General features: G+C 40.5%; 1 protein-coding gene across 3 annotated transcripts in view; it reads left to right on the top strand.

The window, feature by feature from the left end:
- Positions 1–19,766, top strand: part of TMEM161B (transmembrane protein 161B) — a 95,140-nt gene that overhangs the window by 30,615 nt on the left and 44,759 nt on the right. Inside the window, exon 2 of one of the 3 annotated variants that reach the window (XM_010588260.3) lies at positions 92–195. The exons of the other annotated variants lie outside the window; for them this stretch is intronic. Within the exon in view, the coding sequence (XP_010586562.1) occupies positions 92–195 (104 nt within the window). The remainder of the gene's footprint in view (positions 1–91; positions 196–19,766) is intronic. 3 annotated transcript variants of the gene reach the window in all.

Below are 19,766 nucleotides of genomic sequence, written 5' to 3'. Positions count from 1 at the left end.
AAAAAATTTTTTTTTATATAGGAGGTTTTCCAGCAATTTCCTCAAATCCAGATTTATTCATTATTAAGCATGTTTATTTGTTTTTACACAGGGTGTGATAGGCATACAGCTGGTCGTTACCATGGTGATGGCCAGTGTTATGCAGAAGATTATACCTCACTACTCTCTTGCTCGATGGCTACTCTGTAATGGCAGGTAAGGCAAGGATAGGCTGATTGTGACTGGGACTTTCAAATCTATTTAGTTTACCAGGTTGATTAACTTCCTAAAAGTTAAGTGCTAATTCTTGTTTCTAAAAGTATGACAAAGGGAAGTTTTGGGAAAATTATAATTTTCTTATTTCTCTTATTTGAGAAGTTGGTGGTTTATCTCTTTAGCACAGAGGTAATAGGGTCGTGGTCAAGAATTAAATTTTCCCTTCCCTCAACATTGTTCTGTCCATGGCCACCAAAAATACTGCATATCTTTTTCAGTTACCTTCAAGAAAAGTTGGTCAACAAGTGGGTAAGGAATTACAGTTTGAGGTGCTTAAATATTTTCACTGTGGTTGGAAAAATGGCTCAAAACATATGTTCTATTACTGGTGACTTGTTTGAGAGTTTAATATTAAAGTTGCAGGTTCTTTGTTTTACTGCAAAGAATTTTAAACTGTTTAATTTAGCAAGTAGGTGGAGTTCTTTTGCACTATAATTTTACAACAGCCCCCACTCCTGCCACAAAGGAGCTAAGTTGTCTTACTGAAATATGTACAGTAAAATAATAAACTCGGAAGTAAAGAAGTTAAATATAGGTGAGATAGTGAGGCAAAAGCAGAAGTCTGCACACAGAAATGCGTGCCAAACGTCCTGTGTAATTATGAACAGTAAATGATGAAGTTGGTACCATGACTAACTTTTGAAACTTACTCCAGTATTCATTGCCAATAAATGACCACATTCTTTATTTGTGCTTTGTATGTTCATTTTCTTTTATTTACACCCTCGAAGATAAAGAATAATGTACAGTTCTAACCTTACTAATGATTTCATATACTGTGGTAACCTTTTAATCAGGGCTATTCGATCTACAAAGTTTAAATCTCATGTATATTCTTTTTCCATATCAGTGTTTAAATAAGGAAAATATTACTTTTCCAGATACTTAAAAAATTTTCAGACCATGCTGAAATTTATACACACAGCACATACACATGTATATGTATATGAACGTATGAGACAAGAGCTGTTGAAAAATGTGTGTTTTATTAGCAAAGTAAACAATAGCTAAAAGTTTTGGTAAAAGTTGAAAGCCTGTCAGATCTATTTATAGGTGAAAACCAACTAGTTTTTGATTATGGCTTATAATAAATTTCAAACATTTGTTTTATAAATAGGTTCATTATGCCCTGTGCAATCTTGCTTACTTATTTTGCTTAACAAAACCTTTTTCTGTAGATCATGAAAGGGTAAAAATGAGATAGACAAATTATCATTAATTCTCAATTAATGGCATCTGATTTAATTTTCCACAGAGAACTGTACTTTTCCAGACTGCATGCGTCTCACACAATGAGACTTCCAGATCTTTTTTGGCTACAGAGATCTTGGCAGTCTTGTCTCATTTTACTCTATATGCATTTCCATGTTATTACGTATTCCACTTTGCATTTGTTTCTATAAAACTTATATTTACCAGTAAAACTAGAACTTTAAAGATAGAAAACTTTATTCTCTTCTCTTCGCTAATATTAGAATAATATATTATATTTAAAATCTTTACTTTTTTCACAAGATTGTGTCATAAGTATATGTATCTGCTAATTTGAGGGGAAGCTTAGCCTTTAAAAGTAACCACAAAGTTAATTTTCTTTGTTCTTCACTTGTTTCTGTAAACAGATTAACTTTAGTCTTAGTTGACACTCTTTTATGCCAAATAAGGTTCCAAGGATGGCACCCAATATTTTCCAGTATAGTTACTCTTCTGCTATTGTTAGCTTCATTTCCTCCCAGTTTTGTTTTTTTTTAAAGATCATATACCTTTCTTCGTTGTTAGTCCAGAAGTTTTCAAATTGCTGAGTTTCGTCACCTAAATCAGTTGAGTAAGATAATTGATTTTACCCTTTGGGGATAATTTATTTTTTTTTAACCAGCCTTTTTTGAAATGAAATGATAGTGTTTTAATATCAGAAATATCTAAAATCCCTGTTAAATAGCCCATGGAAAAATATTATTGATTCGAAATGACTGGTTGCATTTTAAAGCACATGATGCAGTTGGGTTGAAGGAAGAGACAAATATGAGGGCATTCTTTTTTTTTTTTTTTTAATAATTTTTATTGTGCTTTAAGTGAAAGTTTACAGATCAAGTCAGTCTCTCACACAAAAACTTATGTATACCTGCCTACGTACTCCCAGTTACTCTCCCCCTAATGAAACAGCCTGCTCTCTCCTTCCACTCTCTCTTTTCGTGTCCATTTTGCCAGCTTCTGACCCCCTCCACCCTCTCATCTCCCCTCCAGGCAGGAGATGCCAGCATAGTCTCAAGTGTCCACCTGATGCAATAAGCTCACCCCTCATCAGCATCCTTCTCTAACCCATCGTCCAGTCCGATCCATGCCTGAAGAGTTGGCTTCAGAAATGGTTCCTGTCCTGGGCCAACAGAAGGTCTGGAGGCCGTGACCACCGGTGTCCTTCTAGTCTCAGTCAGACCATTAAGTCTAGTCTTTTTATGAGAATTTGGGTTCTGCATCCCACTGCTGTCCTGCTCCCTCAGGGGTTCTATGAGGGCATTCTTTAAGGTTGCTATAAGTTGGAATTGACACAACGACAATGGGTTTTTTGGTCTTGAAGGTCCATAAAATGCTTCAAGGAATTTTGAAGGGGAGAGGCTCCTGAAGGACTTGGTAGGTTAATCATGAATGTGGCAGAAGAAACTTGTTCTTAGTTTTTGTATATATCATCTTACTATTCACTCATCATACTGGTATCATAACAAAATTGCAAATAAACATATTTTTCTTAGACATTATGGCTTCTCTTTTTGTATCACGTTAATTAATGTCTGTCCTTATCTCTCAGCAAACTCTGTCCCTTTTGGGATAGAGGGTTTGAAGTAGCACCTGATCCTAGGATGTTGATTTAATGAGTAAGCCTACCATTTTTCTGAAGGAGTCAATACCTTGAAGGAATAAGCAGTTTTAAAATTAGTAGCCTGTTGATTTTTAATATACCAAAATTGACTAATTTTCTAGCTCTTGTTAAATAACATATATTGTTTTTATATCTATTATTTCACTTGGATCTGTACACTCTGAGCTAGTTGTGTTAGGTTATGTTATGACTTCAAAAAAAAAATCTCAGTGTTAAATTTAAAAGTTCCTCACTCTGTTTCACTCAGACAGGAATCAGAGTCAAATGGAGTTAACAAACTGGTGGGAGTTGAGCAGCTCTTCAGAGAGGTCCTTCATACAGTGGTGATTCAAGGATTCAGCTGTCCTTGAAGTGGAAACCCAGTGATTCTAGGCTTCCCTCTTGCAAGCCTGGAGTCCTCTGTTAGATGCTATGTCAAGGAAAAAGAGAGTTGGCTATGGCTCTTCCAGGAAATCCTAAGGGTCAGGCTTAGAGCGGATACTCATTTCTGCCCGCATTACATGGGCCGGGGCCCTGGGACTGGTTCTGGCCAAAGTGCAAGGGAGGCTCGGAAATGTAATTTTCATTGTACCTAGGAGCAAGCTAAAGTGGATTCCTTCAGCCAAGAACCAAACAAAAACTAGTCATAAGGCCGTTTACAAGAAACAACAACTTTTGGAAGAATAGAAACTCAGGCAAGTTTTTACCAGCATGAGTTAGCAATACTTACCAGCATAAGATGGCAGCTATCATTTAGTCAAGATAAGCCAGCTTAGCTTTCAGTGACCAACTTTCCCAAAACAAAAGGAATATTAAATATGATTTAATTAAACCAGTCAAAGCAAAGGGCAAGGTACTTACTCATCTAAGCTTTAAAAGAACATTGTAACTGTAAACTCAGCACCTTATACCATTTCCAGTTTGGAATGCTCCCTGTTCGTAAACAGTTTCTCACTCAATAAACCCTGCTAATTGTAATTGACTAGTTGATTAGCCTTTTTTTCTTTTCAGTAGTAGTATATGGTTTCTCTTAACTATATCCTCATGAATTCTCTATGACCAGATAGCCATTGCTGTCAAGTCAGTTCCCACTTCTAGCGACGTTACAGGGCGGAGTAGAACTGCCCCATATGGTTCCCAAGGCTGTAATCTTTACGGAAGCAGACTGCCACATCTTTCTCCTGCGAAGAGGTTGGTGGGTTCGAACCACTAAACTTTCAGTTAGCAGCTGAGTGCTTTAACCACTGTACCACCAAGCCTCCTTCTGTGACCAGATAGCCACCTTTTATTGTAAGTGAAATTAAGGGGCACATAGCTAAGGATGAAGTAGAGCCTAAGAAATACCTATTTTTCAAAGTATACCTCTACTTGCCCTTTGAGATTAAGTCATTCCACATTACTAAATAAAAATCATCCTGTGACTGTCAGATTTGGTTGAAAGGATTCAATCTAACAGTTGCTTGGGTCACCTAAAGATAATAGTTCTATGTCATGTCCGGTTACACCACTGATTTGTAGCCAAACTATTCCCTGCATTCTATTGTAATTAAAGTTCCTTTTTGTTTTGAAGTTTGCTTGGCCCCTCTTTTCACTGAGAGGTAAGTGATAGGTTGCATTCTTTGTACATTTGAATAGTGGGTTTTGCATGAGGAGTAGGATATTGCTTTTTCTCCATAATAGCTTCTTCGCTGAACCTGCCTTTCACTTTCCTGATTGTTGAGCTCAAGCCTCATGCATTTTTCTCAGCCCCTGTATCTCCCTAGTTTCCTCACTTTGGTCTGCTGCTTCCCTTCATATGTCCCTCATTGAAAATATATCATGGTCAGATTTACTCTGATTTTATCTCATCCCATATTGGGCAAAGAGAGTGTGACTCAGAATATTCTACTAAAATTTCCAACAAATAACCTTCTTATTCAATTATTCTGCTTTGTTTTGCTTGTTATCTTTTGCATGTTACCTGATCCAAGAATCTGCAAGTTCCCTTTGGTAAGAGAAATCTACTATTCAAATGCACAGTAGGTGGGACCTATGACCTAAGGGAAAGGTTTAAACCTTCAGCTATTACCCTTATGGAATGCCTGAGTCCCTGCTCCCCTTGCCTTAGCAATCTTAACTTTCAGAATGTTCATGATACTCTTGAAATTTCCAGCAAATAATGGGACAATATGTATATATAGCAGATGATTTTTTAGCTGCTTATACTGAACAGGGTTTTGAGGATTAAAAGCTGTTGTTTTCTCAGTGTTTTTTTTTGTTTGTTTGTTTTTTTTTAATTCTCAAAATTTGGAAGATTATTTTAAAATAGACTAACCAAAATCAAAACCAAACCCATTGCCTTTGAGTCCATTGAGACTCACAGCAACCTTATAGGACGGTGTAGAACTGCCCCATAGGGTTTCCATGGAGCTGCTGGTGGATTTGAACTGCCATTCTTTTGGTTAGTAGCCAAGCTCTTAACTACCACATCACCAGGGATTCAGAATGAAGACTAAAGCTGCCTTTAATGTCCTAGGTGCGTACCTTGGAGTAGTGTTTTGTAAGACTATTAAAACTTTTTTAGCTTACGATATCAATACTAAACTTTTCCATGTTTGTTCATGTTCAGTTTTCTACTTTAAATTTCTGGTGAAAATATTTTAAGTGCGTGTGCCATAAATGGCACTGCTGACTAAATTTTAAAAATAAAGTCTAGGTCAGTATAGTCTGTATTTTCTGATTCATTTCTTTCCACTGTTATTGAACGACTTTAGTAAGAGTAGTAACTGTCTGAGATTATTTTATCTAAGAGCTTTATAAAAGAAAGCCATTGAAAAATTATGATTTTTTAATTTTCATTGTGCTTTAAAAGTTTACAAATCAGGTCAGTCTCTCATACAAAAAATTTCTACATATCTTGCTATATAACCCTAATTGCTCTTCCCCCTCATGAAACAGCACACTCCTTCCCTCGACTCGCTATTTTCATATCCATTCGGCCAGCTTCTGACCCCCGTACTCTCTCAACTCCCCTCCAGACAGGAGATGCCAACATAGTCTCATGTATCTTCTTGATCCAAGAAGCTCATTCTTCACCGGTATCATTTTCTATCCCAACATCCCGTCCAATCCCTGTCTGAAGAGTTGGCTTTGGGAATGGTTCCTTTCTTGGGCTAAGGACCATGACCATAGACCAATAAGCCTGGTCTTTTTGCGAGAATTTGGAATCTGCATCCCACTGCTTTCCTGCTCCCTCGGGTTCTCTGTTGTGTTGCCTGTCAGGGCAACCATCAGTTGTAGCTGGGCACCATCTTGGTCTTCTAGTCTGAAGCTGATATAATCTCTGGTTTATGTGGCCTTTTCTGTCTCTTGGGCTCATAATTACCCTGTCTTTGGTGTTCTTCATTCTCCTTTGCTCCAGGTGGGCTGAGAGCAATTGATGCATCTTAGATTGTTTTCCTGTTTTCTGTTTCATTTAATTCTGCTGTAATTTTTATTATTTGCTTTCTTCTGGTGTCTCAGGGTTTCTTTTGTTGCTCTCTTTCTGTTTATTCAAGTTGTAGAGATAATTCTTTGATTTTTGGTCCTATCATCATTTTGTATGTGTGCATTTATTGATGTAAATTGACCTCTGAGCGCTGCTTTAGCTGTGTCCCAAAGGTTCTGATAGGAGTGTTTTCATTCTCATTGGATTCTTTGAATTTCTTTATTCCATCCTTGATGTCTTCTATAATCCAGTCATTTTGGAGCAGAGTATTATTCAGTTTCCAAGTGTTTAATTTCTTTTCCCTGCTTTTCCTGTTATTGATTTCTACATTTATGGCCTTATGGTCAGAGAAGATGCTTTGTAATATTTCAGTGTTATGGATTCTGCTAAGCCTTACTTTATGACCTAATATATGGTCTATTCTAGAGAATGTTCCATGTGCACTAGAAAAGAAAGTATACTTGGCTGCTGTTGGGTGGAGTGTTTGGTATATGTCTGTAAGGTCAGATTGGTTGATTGTGGCATTTAGATCTTCCATGTCTTTATTGAGCTTCTTTCTAGATGTCTCGTCCTTCACTGAAAGTGTTGTGTTGAAGTCCCCTACTATAATTATGGAGCTGTCTATCTCATTTTTCGATGCTGTTAGAGTTTATGTATCTTGCAACCTTGTCACTGTTGTTGTTCTTAGGTGCCGTTGAGTCAGTTCCGACTCACAGTGAGCCTGTGCATAACAGGATGAAACACTGCCCGGTCCTGAGCCATCATTACGATCGTTGTTATGCTTGAGCTCATTGTTGCAGCCACTGTGTCAGTCCACCTCGTTGAGGGTCTTCCTCTTTTCCGCTGACCCTTTACTTTGCCAAGCGTGATGTCCTTTTCCAGGGACTGATCCCTCCTGACAACATGTCCAAAGTATGTAAGACACAGTCACGCCATCCTTGCTTCTGAGGAGCATTCTTGCTGTATTTCTTCTAAGACAGATTCGTTCATTCTTTTGGCAGTCCATGATATATTCAGTATTCTTCGCCAACACCACAATTCAAAGGCGTCAATTCTTCAATCTTCCTTATTCATTGTCCAGCTTTCACATGCATATGATGTGGTTGAAAATACCATGGCTTGGGTCAGGCCTACCTTAGTCTTCAAGGTGACATCCTTGCTCTTCAACACTTTAAAGAGGTCCTTTGCAGCAGATTTACCTAATGCAGCGCGTCTTTTGATTTCTTGGCTGCTGCTTCCACGGCTGTTGATTGTGGATCCAAGTAACATGAAATCCTTGACAACTTGAATCTTTTCTTCATTTATCATGATATTGCTCATTGGTCCAGTTGTGAGGATTTTTGTTTCCTTTATGTTGAGGTGCAATCCATACTGAAGGCTGTGGTCTTTGATCTTCATTAGTAAGTGCTTCAAGTCCTTTTCACTTTTAGTAAGCAAAGTTGTATCATCTGCATAACACAGGTTGTTAATGAGTCTTCCTCCAGTCCTGATGCCCCGTTCTTCAGATAGTCCAGCTTCTTGGATTATTTGCTCAGCATACAGATGGAATAGGCATGGTGAAAGAATACAACCCAGACGCACACCTTTCCTGTCCTTAAACCAATCAGTATCCCTTTGTTCTGTCCAAACAGCTGTCTCTTGATCTATGTAAAGGTTCCTCATGTGCACAGTTAAGTGTTCTGGAATTCCCATTCTTCGCAATGTTATCCGTAATTTGTTAGGATCCACACAGTTGAACGCTTTTGCGTGGTCAATAAAACACAGGTAAACATCTTTCTGGTATTCTCTGCTTTCAGCCAGGGTCCATCTGACATCAGCAATGATATCCCTGGTTCCACGTCCTCTTCTGAAACCGGCCTGAATTTCTGGGAGTTCCCTGTCGATATACTGGTACAGCCATTTATGAATGATCTTCAGTAAAATTTTGCTTGTGTGTGATATTAATGATATTGTTCTATAATTCCCACATTCGGTTGGATCACTTTTCTTGGGAATAGGCATAAATATGGATCTCTTCCAGCCAGTTGGCCAGGAAGCTGTCTTCCATGTTTCTTGTCATGGACGAGTGAGCACCTCCAGTGCTGCATCTGTTTGTTGAAACATCTCAATTGATATTCCATCAATTCCTGGAGCCTTGTTTTCACCAATGCCTTCAGAGCAGCTTGGACTTCTTCCTTCAGTACCATCAGTTCCTGATCATATGCTACCTCTTGAAATGGATGAACATTGACTAATTCTTTTTGCTATAATGACTGTTTGTATTCCTTCCATCTTCTTTTGATGCTTCCTGCATAGTTTAATATTTTCCCCATGGAATCCTTCACTATTGCAACTATTACCTTGTCATTAGGTGCATAAATATTTAATATGGTTATATCCTTCTGGGATATTGTCCCTTCAATCATTATATAGTGTCCTTCCTTACCTTTGTGGTGGGTTTAACTTTAAAGCCTATTTTATTGGAAATCAATACTGCTGATCCTGCTCTTTTTTGATTGTTGTTTGTTGGTATATTTTTTTCCATCCTTTGAGTTTTAGTTTGCTTGTGCCTGTAAGTCTAAGATGTGTCTCTTGTAGGCAGCATATAGACGGATCGCGTTTTTTTATCCATTCTGCAACTGCCTGTCTCTTTATTGGTGCATTTAGTCTGTTTGCATTCAGTGTAATTATGGATATGCATGAGTTTAGTGCTATCATTTTGGTGCCTTTTTTGTGTGTTGTTGAGTTTTTTTTTCCCCACTTAATTTTTGTGCTGAGTACTTTATATATTGTCTTTTCCTCTTATTCGTTGTTGATTTTGTATCTGCTGAGTCTATTTTTTTCTTGCATTTTAATTTTGATGAGTAGGATGGATAGTCTCCTTTGTGGTTACCTTAATATTTACCCTTGTTTTTGTAAGTTTAAACCTAATTCTTATTTCTTTATATTGCCTTGTCTTCCTTTCCATCTGAAAGATTTGTGACTATGTTTCTAAGTCCCTCTTTATTATTTTAATGTTGTCTTCTTTGATGTAATAACGTTGTTTCCCTGTTTTGAGAGTTTTTTTATCTTGATTTATTTTTGTGATTTCCCTATGTCAGTTGACATCTGATTGCTCTGTATGTAGCATATACAGAATAGCATCTGGCTATTCTGCCACCTTGGGCCTACCTGAAAAATTAATACTTTAGTGAAGAACACTGTGCAGTGTTCTAGTCTTGGGTTGATACCTGATATTATTAATCTTCTAACCAAAGAATTCCTTTTAGTAAGAATTCCTTTTAGTATATCTTGTAGTTTTAGTTTGGTTTTTATGAATTCCCTAAACTTCTGTTTATCTGGAAATGTCCTAATTTCACCTTCATATTTGAGAGACAGTTTTGTTGGATATATCATTCTTGGCTTGCAATTTTTTTTTCTTCAATGCTTTATATAAGTCATCCCATTGCCTTCGTACCTGCATGGTTTATACCGAGTAGTCTGAGCTTATTCTTATCGACTCTGCTTTGTAGGTGACTTTTTGTTTATCCCTAGCTGCTCTTAAAATTCTCTCTTTATCTTTGGTTTTGGCAAGTTTGATTATGATATGTCGTGGTACCGCCTTTTAAAATCTACCTTATGTGGAGTTCGATGAGCATCTTGAATAGATATCTTCTCATCTTTAACGATAACGGAAGTTTTCTTTCAACAAATCTTCAACAATTCTCTCTGTATTTTCTGTTGTGGTAATCCAGTCACTTGTAGGTTATTTCTCTTGTTAGAGTCCCACATTATTCTTAACACTTTTTCATTTTTTTTAAATTCTTTTATCTGATTTTTCTTCATATATATTGGTGTCAAGTGCTTTGTCTTCAAGCTCACTAATCCTGTCTTCCACTTGCTCAGTTCTGCTCCTCTGACTTTCTATTGCGTTGTCTAATTCTGTAATTTTATTGTTAATCTTCTGAATTTCTGATTGGTGTCTCTCTGGATTCTTGCAGCCTATTAAATTTTTCATTATGTTCTTGAATAACCTTTTTAATTTCTTCAACTGATTTATCTGTGTGTTCCTTGGCTTTCCCTGCATATTTCCTGATCTCCTTCCTAATCTTGTTCCTGATGTCTTGAAGAGTTCTGTATATTAATCTTATGAATTCTGTATCCGGTAATTCCAGGAAGGCACCTTCATCCAGAAGATCCATTCATTGTTTGTTTTGAGAGCTTGTTGAGGTAGTCATGGTCTGTTTCTTTATGTCACTTGATATTGACTGTTGTCTCTGAGCCGTCCGAAAGCTATTACTTTATTTTATGTTTTACTGTATCCTAGCTTATTGCTTTGTTTCTTTTTGATACGCCCAAATGGGTTGCTTGAGTGGGCTAGCTTATTTTCACCTTTGGAGCTCTGATGTCGTGTCCCCAGATGGCTAGAGTTGTTACCAGGTATATCAGTCTAGGAGTCCATTCACTTTTCTTGTATGAATTCAGCTCAGGTGTCCAGGTAGCTGACCATCAAGTGTGTGGTACAGGCTCTGTCCTACAGTCTTAGAGGCTCAGGGGTAATTGGTGTAGCTGCTGGTATCTGGTTGGATCAGAGGGTCATGCTCTGAACAAGGCAGCGGGCTGAGACCATCCCCCGAGTGTCTGTGAGGAAAGCGTGTCCCTGTTCTCTAGAGCGTACAGGTGGGTGGGTTCTGCAGACGGACCATGGGCCCCAGTGCTTAGGACTGGAAGGTACCAGTTATCCTTGGACCCCTGTTGTGGGTGGCTGGGTGAACCGAGTGGAGCCACCAGTCCTTAGGCCCCTGGTGTGGGTAGGTGAGGACCCTGTTTAATAGGCAAAGCAGTGTCAAATCTCAAACACCCACCTCTTCACTGCACAGCTGAAGTGGTTGCAGTCTGCCAACAAGGGCCTGTTCTCCTGAAATGTCACACACGAGTCCATGCAGGGGGGAAAGGTATTCAAAGTCCATGGACCAATATGCCTGGACAGGAGCCACTTCTATTCTGAGCTCCCCTGGTTATTGGAGCTGGTAAATTATCTTTTCCCCAGCTGTGAGTTCATTCCTACTCCAAGGCTGGGAGGATGGCTTCAGGCGCTCAACAGGGCCTATCTCAGGCCCAGGGAAATCAAAAGCCTCTGAAGCTGACTTGGGGCCATGGGACACAGTAAAACATACACAAGTAGTTTTGCTGAGCATTCTTCTCTGCTTCTGGAAGTGTGAGTAGGGTTGTGGCTGGCTGTTCTTCCCTGAGGAAACTGCGACAGAACACTACCACTACCACCACCACCCCAACCCCCCGCAGCTGCTCCCAGGAGTGGTGCCTAAGGGATCTCAGGGATTCAGGTCTGGCAATTCCTCTCTGCTTCTGAGCTGTATCTCCCTCCCTCTACCGCTCACTCCGTTTTCTAACTTTGCCTTTGATGTTCAGGGCTAATAGCTTGTCATAAATATAATTGTTTCACTTGTTTTTTCGGGTCTTTGTCGTAAGAGGGATCGCAGGAAGCATCTGGTTATTCTGCCACCTTGGCGCTACCTGAAAAATTAGTACTTTAGTGAAGAACAACTGCAGATTATCTTTATTTTCTGTGAGACACTGCTGATAATCTGAACATAAGTGAAAAAAGCCAAGGTAAATATCATAAAATACGCTAAATTTAGTGTGTTTAACTAAAATGCAAGAGTCTCAGTGTTTTAATTACATTCTGTTAATTTTTTTTTCCTCCTACGCCTGTGTTATAGAAAACGATGATAAATTGATTTTAAGGAAAAATAAGAGGTGAAAATACATGCCCATCACCCACAGAAAATCACTGTAAATTTTGTTGTGTTACTGTAACTGAACGAGGGTTCTTATCCTGTCGTATTAGCTGATCAAAATAAGACGAACGCCACACCACCAGTTGCAAGGGAAACAGAAAGTGGAAATTTATTGTTTGCGCAGACAAGGAGCAACATGGGGTCTAGTGACCATAAGGCCATGTGCTCACTGTCTGAGGGCATTGGGAAGTGTTTTATTTCTCGTGGCATCTGGGGGTTGGGTTTGGTGCCCAGAACTCTCCACCCTTAGCCCTCCCATGTCTGCATTTGGAGGTTGGGATGTTGAATCATGTCGGCGATGTTCAGGTCCAAGGACAGATTTGAAGGCACAGCTCTTCAGGTCCTGCGCGTGCACTAAAATCTTGGTTTGCGCATGCACAGGATTCTGGCACCAAATTCAAACTGCTGTTCGGGCCGCAGCATGGTCAGGCCAAACTGCAGTTAGAAACTGTGGCTTGGTGGGCTGCGAGAATGGTGGGGAACCGTGGCAGAGTGGGGGGAAGTCTTGGTGGAGGCTTCAATTCCCCCTCTAACAGGTTCCTTTTAATCTTAAAAGGGGTTTAGGGCTTGAAGGTCTTATCTTCTGTAGCGTCTTGCTGGCTAGGGGCGCTGGCATAGAGCTGGGCTCTAGCTGGAACCTGCTCGGGGGAGATGCAGTGATATCAGCATCGCAGCATCATTTGCAGGTGGAACTTTTGAAGCCTGGAAGACACAAACTTTACTAAAAAGTTAAATAAACAAGGCCTGAATATGACCATGGCCAAGGATGTTAGAAGGGGAAGACACCAAGTTAAGTTTGGGATTTTTGCCTTTACTATATCTCAGATATCTTGTGAAGTTGGGCCTTAGTTGAACTCGTGTGGCCATTTATTACGGAGGGACTCGAGTCCTCAACAAGGGGCCAGGAGTCCTATTAGTGCACCTGACCCAGTTAGGATTAAACTCAGTGTCCTCTTTAGCCTATTACCCAAGTCTCTGCTGGAGGCCCAGTACATGCGGACGTTGGTGCCTGAGAGGCACAGAAATTTTAGGGGACATTGACTGGTGGTTGTGACAGGGCCGATGTAAAGAGCTGTCTATCTACAGCCAGGACAACAAGCCTGGCTGGGGTCACTTGGACACAAGTCAGACCCACCCACTCAGACACATCCACCGGGGGCACACAAAGATTCAGTGATGGCACAGCAACTGAGAGTGGCACTGGCTCGTTCGAGCCGAGTGCTGCTGTACAAGTTCAGGGCCAGGGGAGCACAAAGCCCAGGTCGGCACACCCGGCACTCGGGGCTTTGGTATTTTTTTCTTGTGGCATTGTAAATGTGTTTCAGAGGTAAATGAGCGTGCTCGGGGGTGTAGGCACCATGTGGTTGGGCAAGCAGTAGTCAAGGAGCAAATAAAAAGTTCTTGGGAAATTTTTGGGTATCTTTTCTGCATGGTATCTCCATGTAACAGACTTGGTTGGTCAGATTCTAATTGGGGTTTTAGCAGTGAAGTCAGTGAGGCCCTGGATAGTCTGTTGGACAAAGTCCTTATTGTAATTAATGAAAGATGGGCCCAGGGGGAGATCCATCGCATGGAAAATCTAGTGGTTTTTTTAGTAGGTGGAGGCACCTGGACTGGGACTGCCTGCGTCTACGTTGTCTCTAGTTCTGGTAGGAAGGGTGAAGAACACCTAGTGATCTTTTTACTGGAGAGCATTTGAGGTGTTTGTGAGATGATTATCCTGCCATTCTGTGCGCCCTGTTTTTCTTCTAGAGAGACACAGGAAATAAACAAGCCAGGATATAAGGCCGTTTATAGGTGATAAACTTGAACAGAGTCATGACAGTCGACTGGCACAATTGTCTATCACTTTAAATCTTCTGAAGCCTGCAGGTCTTGTTGGTTGGTATCGTGAGGAGGAGCCGGCTTGATATGAGTTGTGGATCCATGCTCCCTTTTTGGCAATCTTGATTGCAGTGCCAGGGGTTTATTCGCCTGCCAGGTCTATAGTGCTCCAGGTCTTGACATGGAGAAAGAGACTTCAGGTTGTGGAAGAGTCTTGTTATGTACCTGTAAAGAGAGTCAAGCACCCCTGCCACAGAATACAAATACTGTTTAATAGCGAGCTAGCTTTGTGCATGTCTCTCTAGCATCCAAGGTATCCTCAGGACCCAGAGTAATGAAGCCTTCTCATAAGTTCTGGAGGAGGGGACACCCATACATAAGCTCAAAAAGGCTTACCTTAAGCTTGGTTTGAGGTGCCTCTAGTCCTGAACAGAGCCAAGGGAAGGGTCTTAGCTCATGGGTATTAGGTCTTCCTGCAAGGTTTGGCCCAGTGGGCTTCAGTAGTCCAGTTAACCTTTTTCTTGCAGTCTTTTTCTGGAACATATTCCTGGTGCATAGTCTCCTCTTATGCTGCCAAGAAGATCTTATCTCTTTTTTTTTTTTTTTTTTTGTAAGTAGTGGTCTTTAATATTAAGAAGGACCATACAGAATGATAAGTGCTGCAGAGCCAGCTGCTCACCATACTCTAAAACCTGATCCCGCAGCAGAATAAATCAGTATATTTACATTTAGGTTTTTCCTGGAAACCCAGGACAGCCCAGTCTAGAGCCATCCTTCCCTTTCTTGTCTACCTTTCTACTTCCTTCTCACCTTTTTGTTTTTTCTTCATTCTTCTTGCTTCCTACCCTTTTACTCCTCCAAGCCTCATCAGTTGTTTCTTCCCTGTCCAGCCCCTATTTTTGCAACTATAAAGGTCTTCTGGAGCTTATGGAAAGCTAGAATCAGTCACTACTACTGGGGTCAGAGTTCTTGCTACTCACTTGGCCTCTAAGTTGGCCCTTTGGTAGTCTTGGGCCACTACTGTGTCTTCTTGTTGATGTCTTTTGCAGTGTAATCCAGCCAGAGTAGTGGAGAGTGACACCATCTCAAGGAGTTGTAAAATCTGTTGGCCATGTTTGATTTCTTCATTGACCCAATTTAAAAGCTCTCTTTGCTTCCACAAAGTCTCATATACATGTAAAACTGCTAACACATAGACTGAATCTATATAAATGGTCACTCTCTTGGACTTGGCCATCTGTAAGGCCTCGATCACCACAGCTAGCTCAGCTTTTTGGGCTGGGATCCATCTGGGAGAGTGTTTGCCTCGAGGACCTTGGTGTGGCTGACAACTGCGTAGCCCTCTCTCCTTTGGCCACCCTTGACAAAGTTACTCCCACCTCTGAAGATCTCTAAACTGGCGTCTATTAGAGGTTGATTTTGTGGGTCTGGACAGCTGGCACGGACCAGGCCCACTGTCTGGACACCGTCATGATGGAGTCTCCAAGGGACAGAGTGGGAAGAGGGGTGGCTGAATCTGGAGCGGCAACAAATTGGACCTATGCACTGGGATTACCAACCAGACAAGTCTGGTATTGAGTTACACGGTACTCTCTCGGGACAGCCTTTTTGCCAGTGGCCCTCTTGTTAACAATATGCACACTGGTTCTCTCCCAGCAGGGCCCAGGGCCAGGCCTCACTAGGGTCTGCGGGTCTTTTCCTCCTAGGGGGCCTATACCATTCCTATACCGTTGCTGGTGTTGCCGGTAGGGCAACCTGGCGCTTTCTGCCTTTGTCTTCTTCCCTGTTGTTATAGACCTTGAATGCCAACTCGACTAGGTGTTTGATACTCATAGTTACTCTTCTGTTTTGTGAAGTTGGTTCCCAATATGCAGGGCACACTGCCTTATAAAAATATCATTGACCATGTGAGCATTTGTTGGGTCCTTTGGCTCTTGATCAGTATATTGTCTAAAGGCTCCGTAAACTCTTTCAAGAAAGGTTGCAGGATCCTCATCTTTACACTGGTTGATTTCATGTACTTTGTTCCAATCTAAGAGCTTAGGCACTCCACATTTAAGGCTCACTAAAAGTTTCAGTGTCGGGTGAGCCTACCATATTCCACTGTGCAATTATGGTCCCATTGGGGTCTTGAAGGGGGAAAATGTCATCGACTGCATCACTGGTCCTTCGAGCATCATTCGCCTCTAGGCTTCCTCTCCGGCCTTGTCTAGGACCATCTTCTTCTTTTCCGCGATTGACAGCCTGCCCAGTTGAAATCAAAAGAGTTAAAGATGGCAGTAAATAGTTCATAGAATTTCTTTGATTTCTCTCGACGTCTGGAGGTGTTTTTCTTCAGTTAATCAGGTCCACTGTACTAAAGGGAACGTGGCTCTGTTCACCACTGGAGTTGTTTGGTGGAGGGGATACTGGCTGGGGGCTAGCCCTCCCCCTTGGCTCTGTTCTGGCTTTGTGGCACTCAGGACCACATTTGTCCCTCGATAGTGTGTTGTTCTCCCACCCCCACCCCCCACCCCCGTTATGGGGAGATGGCAAGGGAAAATCTCCAGGACATTTGAACTGCGTTCCCTGGTTAATTTTTCACCCTTTCCCCCTGCCTGGCATAGGTCAGGAGGTGAGCCGCGCACGCTGCTGGAGTTGTAAGGGCTGTTCATCACTAATCTGGGCAGGGTGGACTTTCTCTTTTGCGCACAATTGCAACTGAATTTATCTCAGTTTTCTGAAGTACACCTTAAGAGTGAACACCTTGGAGTGTTTTTAGGATTATTCCTGTTCCTATACCTACACACTTGGCGCGAAGACACACAGACAAAGAACAGCAGTTTTAAACACATTCAGACAGAAGGACACCCACCCCCCAAACTAGAGGAAAGCCCACCAGACAGACAGACAAGGAATAACAATGCAGAAAGGATGTCCTCTAAACCAAAAACCAAAACCAGGGCTTAACCAAAACAAATGACCATAAATTAAATTACCTGTTTTCTGCTGTTGGAGAACAGAGATAGAAAGAAAGGGAAAGAAAAGAGTATTCTGAAAGAAAGATTATCGCGATGGCAGGGCAACCTCTGAGGGACTTAAATACCCTCTGTAAACTACCGATTAACCTTGGGTGATCACAGATGGACAAAGATCGTTGCCGATGGCAGTGACCTGATGCCTTTGGTTCCAGATGGGGCGAGGGACCTAGCTTTTAATATTTCCTATTCGTATTTTTCCCACATGGTTCTGATTATATTGTATGTGCAGTTTTATATCATGTTTCTTTTTGCTTAACATATTAACATAAAGCATTTTGATACTTTATTTTATTTTTGTGACCGTTGTTATTAATTGCTACGTAAAATCTAAATCTGATAAACTAGAAAGGCATAGTGCGTTGTTGTAAGCAGGCAGTGATTTTGCCGAGATAGGCATATCAACTAATAGCAAAAGAAAAGACTGAAAAAGCATAGCAGATAGTAACCATTTGGTATGGAGTCTCAGGCTCTTTATGGAGCATTGATTGTTGAAGAATATCGTGCAACCGAACTTCTGTGTTTTAATTTGAATTCATGACCTCAGACCAGATGGCCACTCCATAATGCCAGGCAATTTTTGTATGCTCCACTTCTCAGACAGCTTTTCAACCCTAATCTTTTCTCCTCAAACCTCCCACATGTTTGTCTCAGCATCAGTCTTAAGCTGCTGAAACTAGAACCCATCACTTTCATCTTCACACCACTAAACCTACAACCCTCATTACATTTGCAGCTCTTTTTATCTTCCGTGTATTTTAATTTTGGCCTGTAGAGGCCTGCCCAATTCCTATATTTGTGCTCTAGACCCTGTTCTCTCTCCCTTTCACCCAGACTTTGCTTCTTAGGCCATTCCATTTTATTTTATCAGTTGCTCCATTTCTTTTGGGTAATTCCTGTCATCACACATACTTGTTTGCTTCAGTATTTCCCAGTAAAAGTAACAGCAACAAGTAAAGAAAACAGAACTCTGCCCCCCCCACTTAAAAAGCAAAGCCCCTTCCATATCCACTCCCTAGTTGTTGCCCTGTTTCCCAAGTTTGTCACATGAGCACAATCATGTAATGACCCCAAATTATCTCTGAGCTCTAGATGTTAATATGTAGTTGCCCTCTTGACATTTTCACTTGATGTCTCATAGAGACTTCAAGCTCAGAATATTTAAATTCTTGATTTCTTTGTTCTCTCCTCCATCTCACAAAATGCAGAACCATTTCCCTCAACTCAGAATGTAGACATTATCCTTATCTTTACTTTTTCTCCCTGTGTCACTACCTCCGGACCATCGTCGATACCTTTTGATTCAATGTCCAAAATATATCTACCTGCTATTCATGCCCCCCCCCCATTCACACAGCAACAAAAGCAATCTTAGAATGTAAAGAGAATTATTTCTCTGCCCTCCTTCAAGAACATTATTTTAGCATAAAATTTAAACTCTGTACAGTGAACTGTAAGGCTTTGTATGATCTGTTTCCTGTTTATCTCTTCAGCTTCTCTTTATATCTCTATGCATATGGTACTATTGCCTCATTAATTTTTTTAGTTACTGGAATATTCTTGCCTCTCTCCTTTTAGACATGCTGTTCTCTGCCTGAAATGCCTTTCCCCTCCATCCTTCTCATCCTTTAGGTTGCTGGTTAAATGGCATCTCAGAAAGGTTTCCTTACCTAACAACTAAGGCTTTTTTCACTCATTCTTACCACTTCTTTGTTTCTTTCATGTGGAGTCACAGTTCGTGTGTGTATGTATATAATTGATTAAATTCTGCCTTCCAACTAGAATATAAACGTCAAGAAGCCAGGGACTTTGGCTTTTCTGTGATTATATCTTCATTGCCTAACAGAGTACCTGGAACATAATGGGTTTTCCGTAAATGTTTGATGAATGAATGAATCATGGATAGATGACTGAATAACAGATTAGAACTGAGTGGGCCTAAGAGTATCTTTAGATTCCAGCTTTGAACAATTACTGTTATTACTGAAGATGGCCTTAAGTTACCTAGTAAGAGGTATAATAAATGTAATCCCTTTTTAAAAAGTGGGATCACAAAATAAGATTAAACAAGCTTAAATATATCTAAAAAGGAAATGGCTTATAGAAAATTTTAAGAATCTTAAGTAGTTCATTATTATAGGGCTGTAAATATAACCTGTGTTTTCGTGTACTGAAGGAGTTTTTTTTACTGCTTACTATTTCTCAAAATTAAACTTTATAAATGAGTTATTTCTTAAGTGTTCTTCTAAATGTTGTGGGTTAAAATTCTGGACTTAAATTAAGATTTCAGGAACTCCCTCCTCACCCATGTTAATTCTAGTTTAGGGACTTTTTGGTTGGGATGTGTATTTTATTTTAAAGCCATTAAACTAGGAGGGAAACAGCTAATTTTGGTTCATTGGTGATAACGTGGAGAGGGTGTATGGAAGATAAGGCCTGAATATCAAATTTAGCTGACTGTTAGATAGTGATGGTTGTTGTTGTTAGGTGCCATTGAGTCAGCTCCGACTCGTAGCAACCCTATGTACAGCAGAAGGAAGCAGTGCCCGGTCCTGTGCCATCCTAACAATAGTTAA

This window comes from Loxodonta africana, chromosome 2 (genome assembly GCF_030014295.1).
Source record: "Loxodonta africana isolate mLoxAfr1 chromosome 2, mLoxAfr1.hap2, whole genome shotgun sequence".
Lineage (NCBI taxonomy): Eukaryota > Metazoa > Chordata > Mammalia > Proboscidea > Elephantidae > Loxodonta > Loxodonta africana.
Note: the sequence above shows the minus strand (reverse complement) of the source record. Positions and strands in the feature narration are given on the sequence as shown.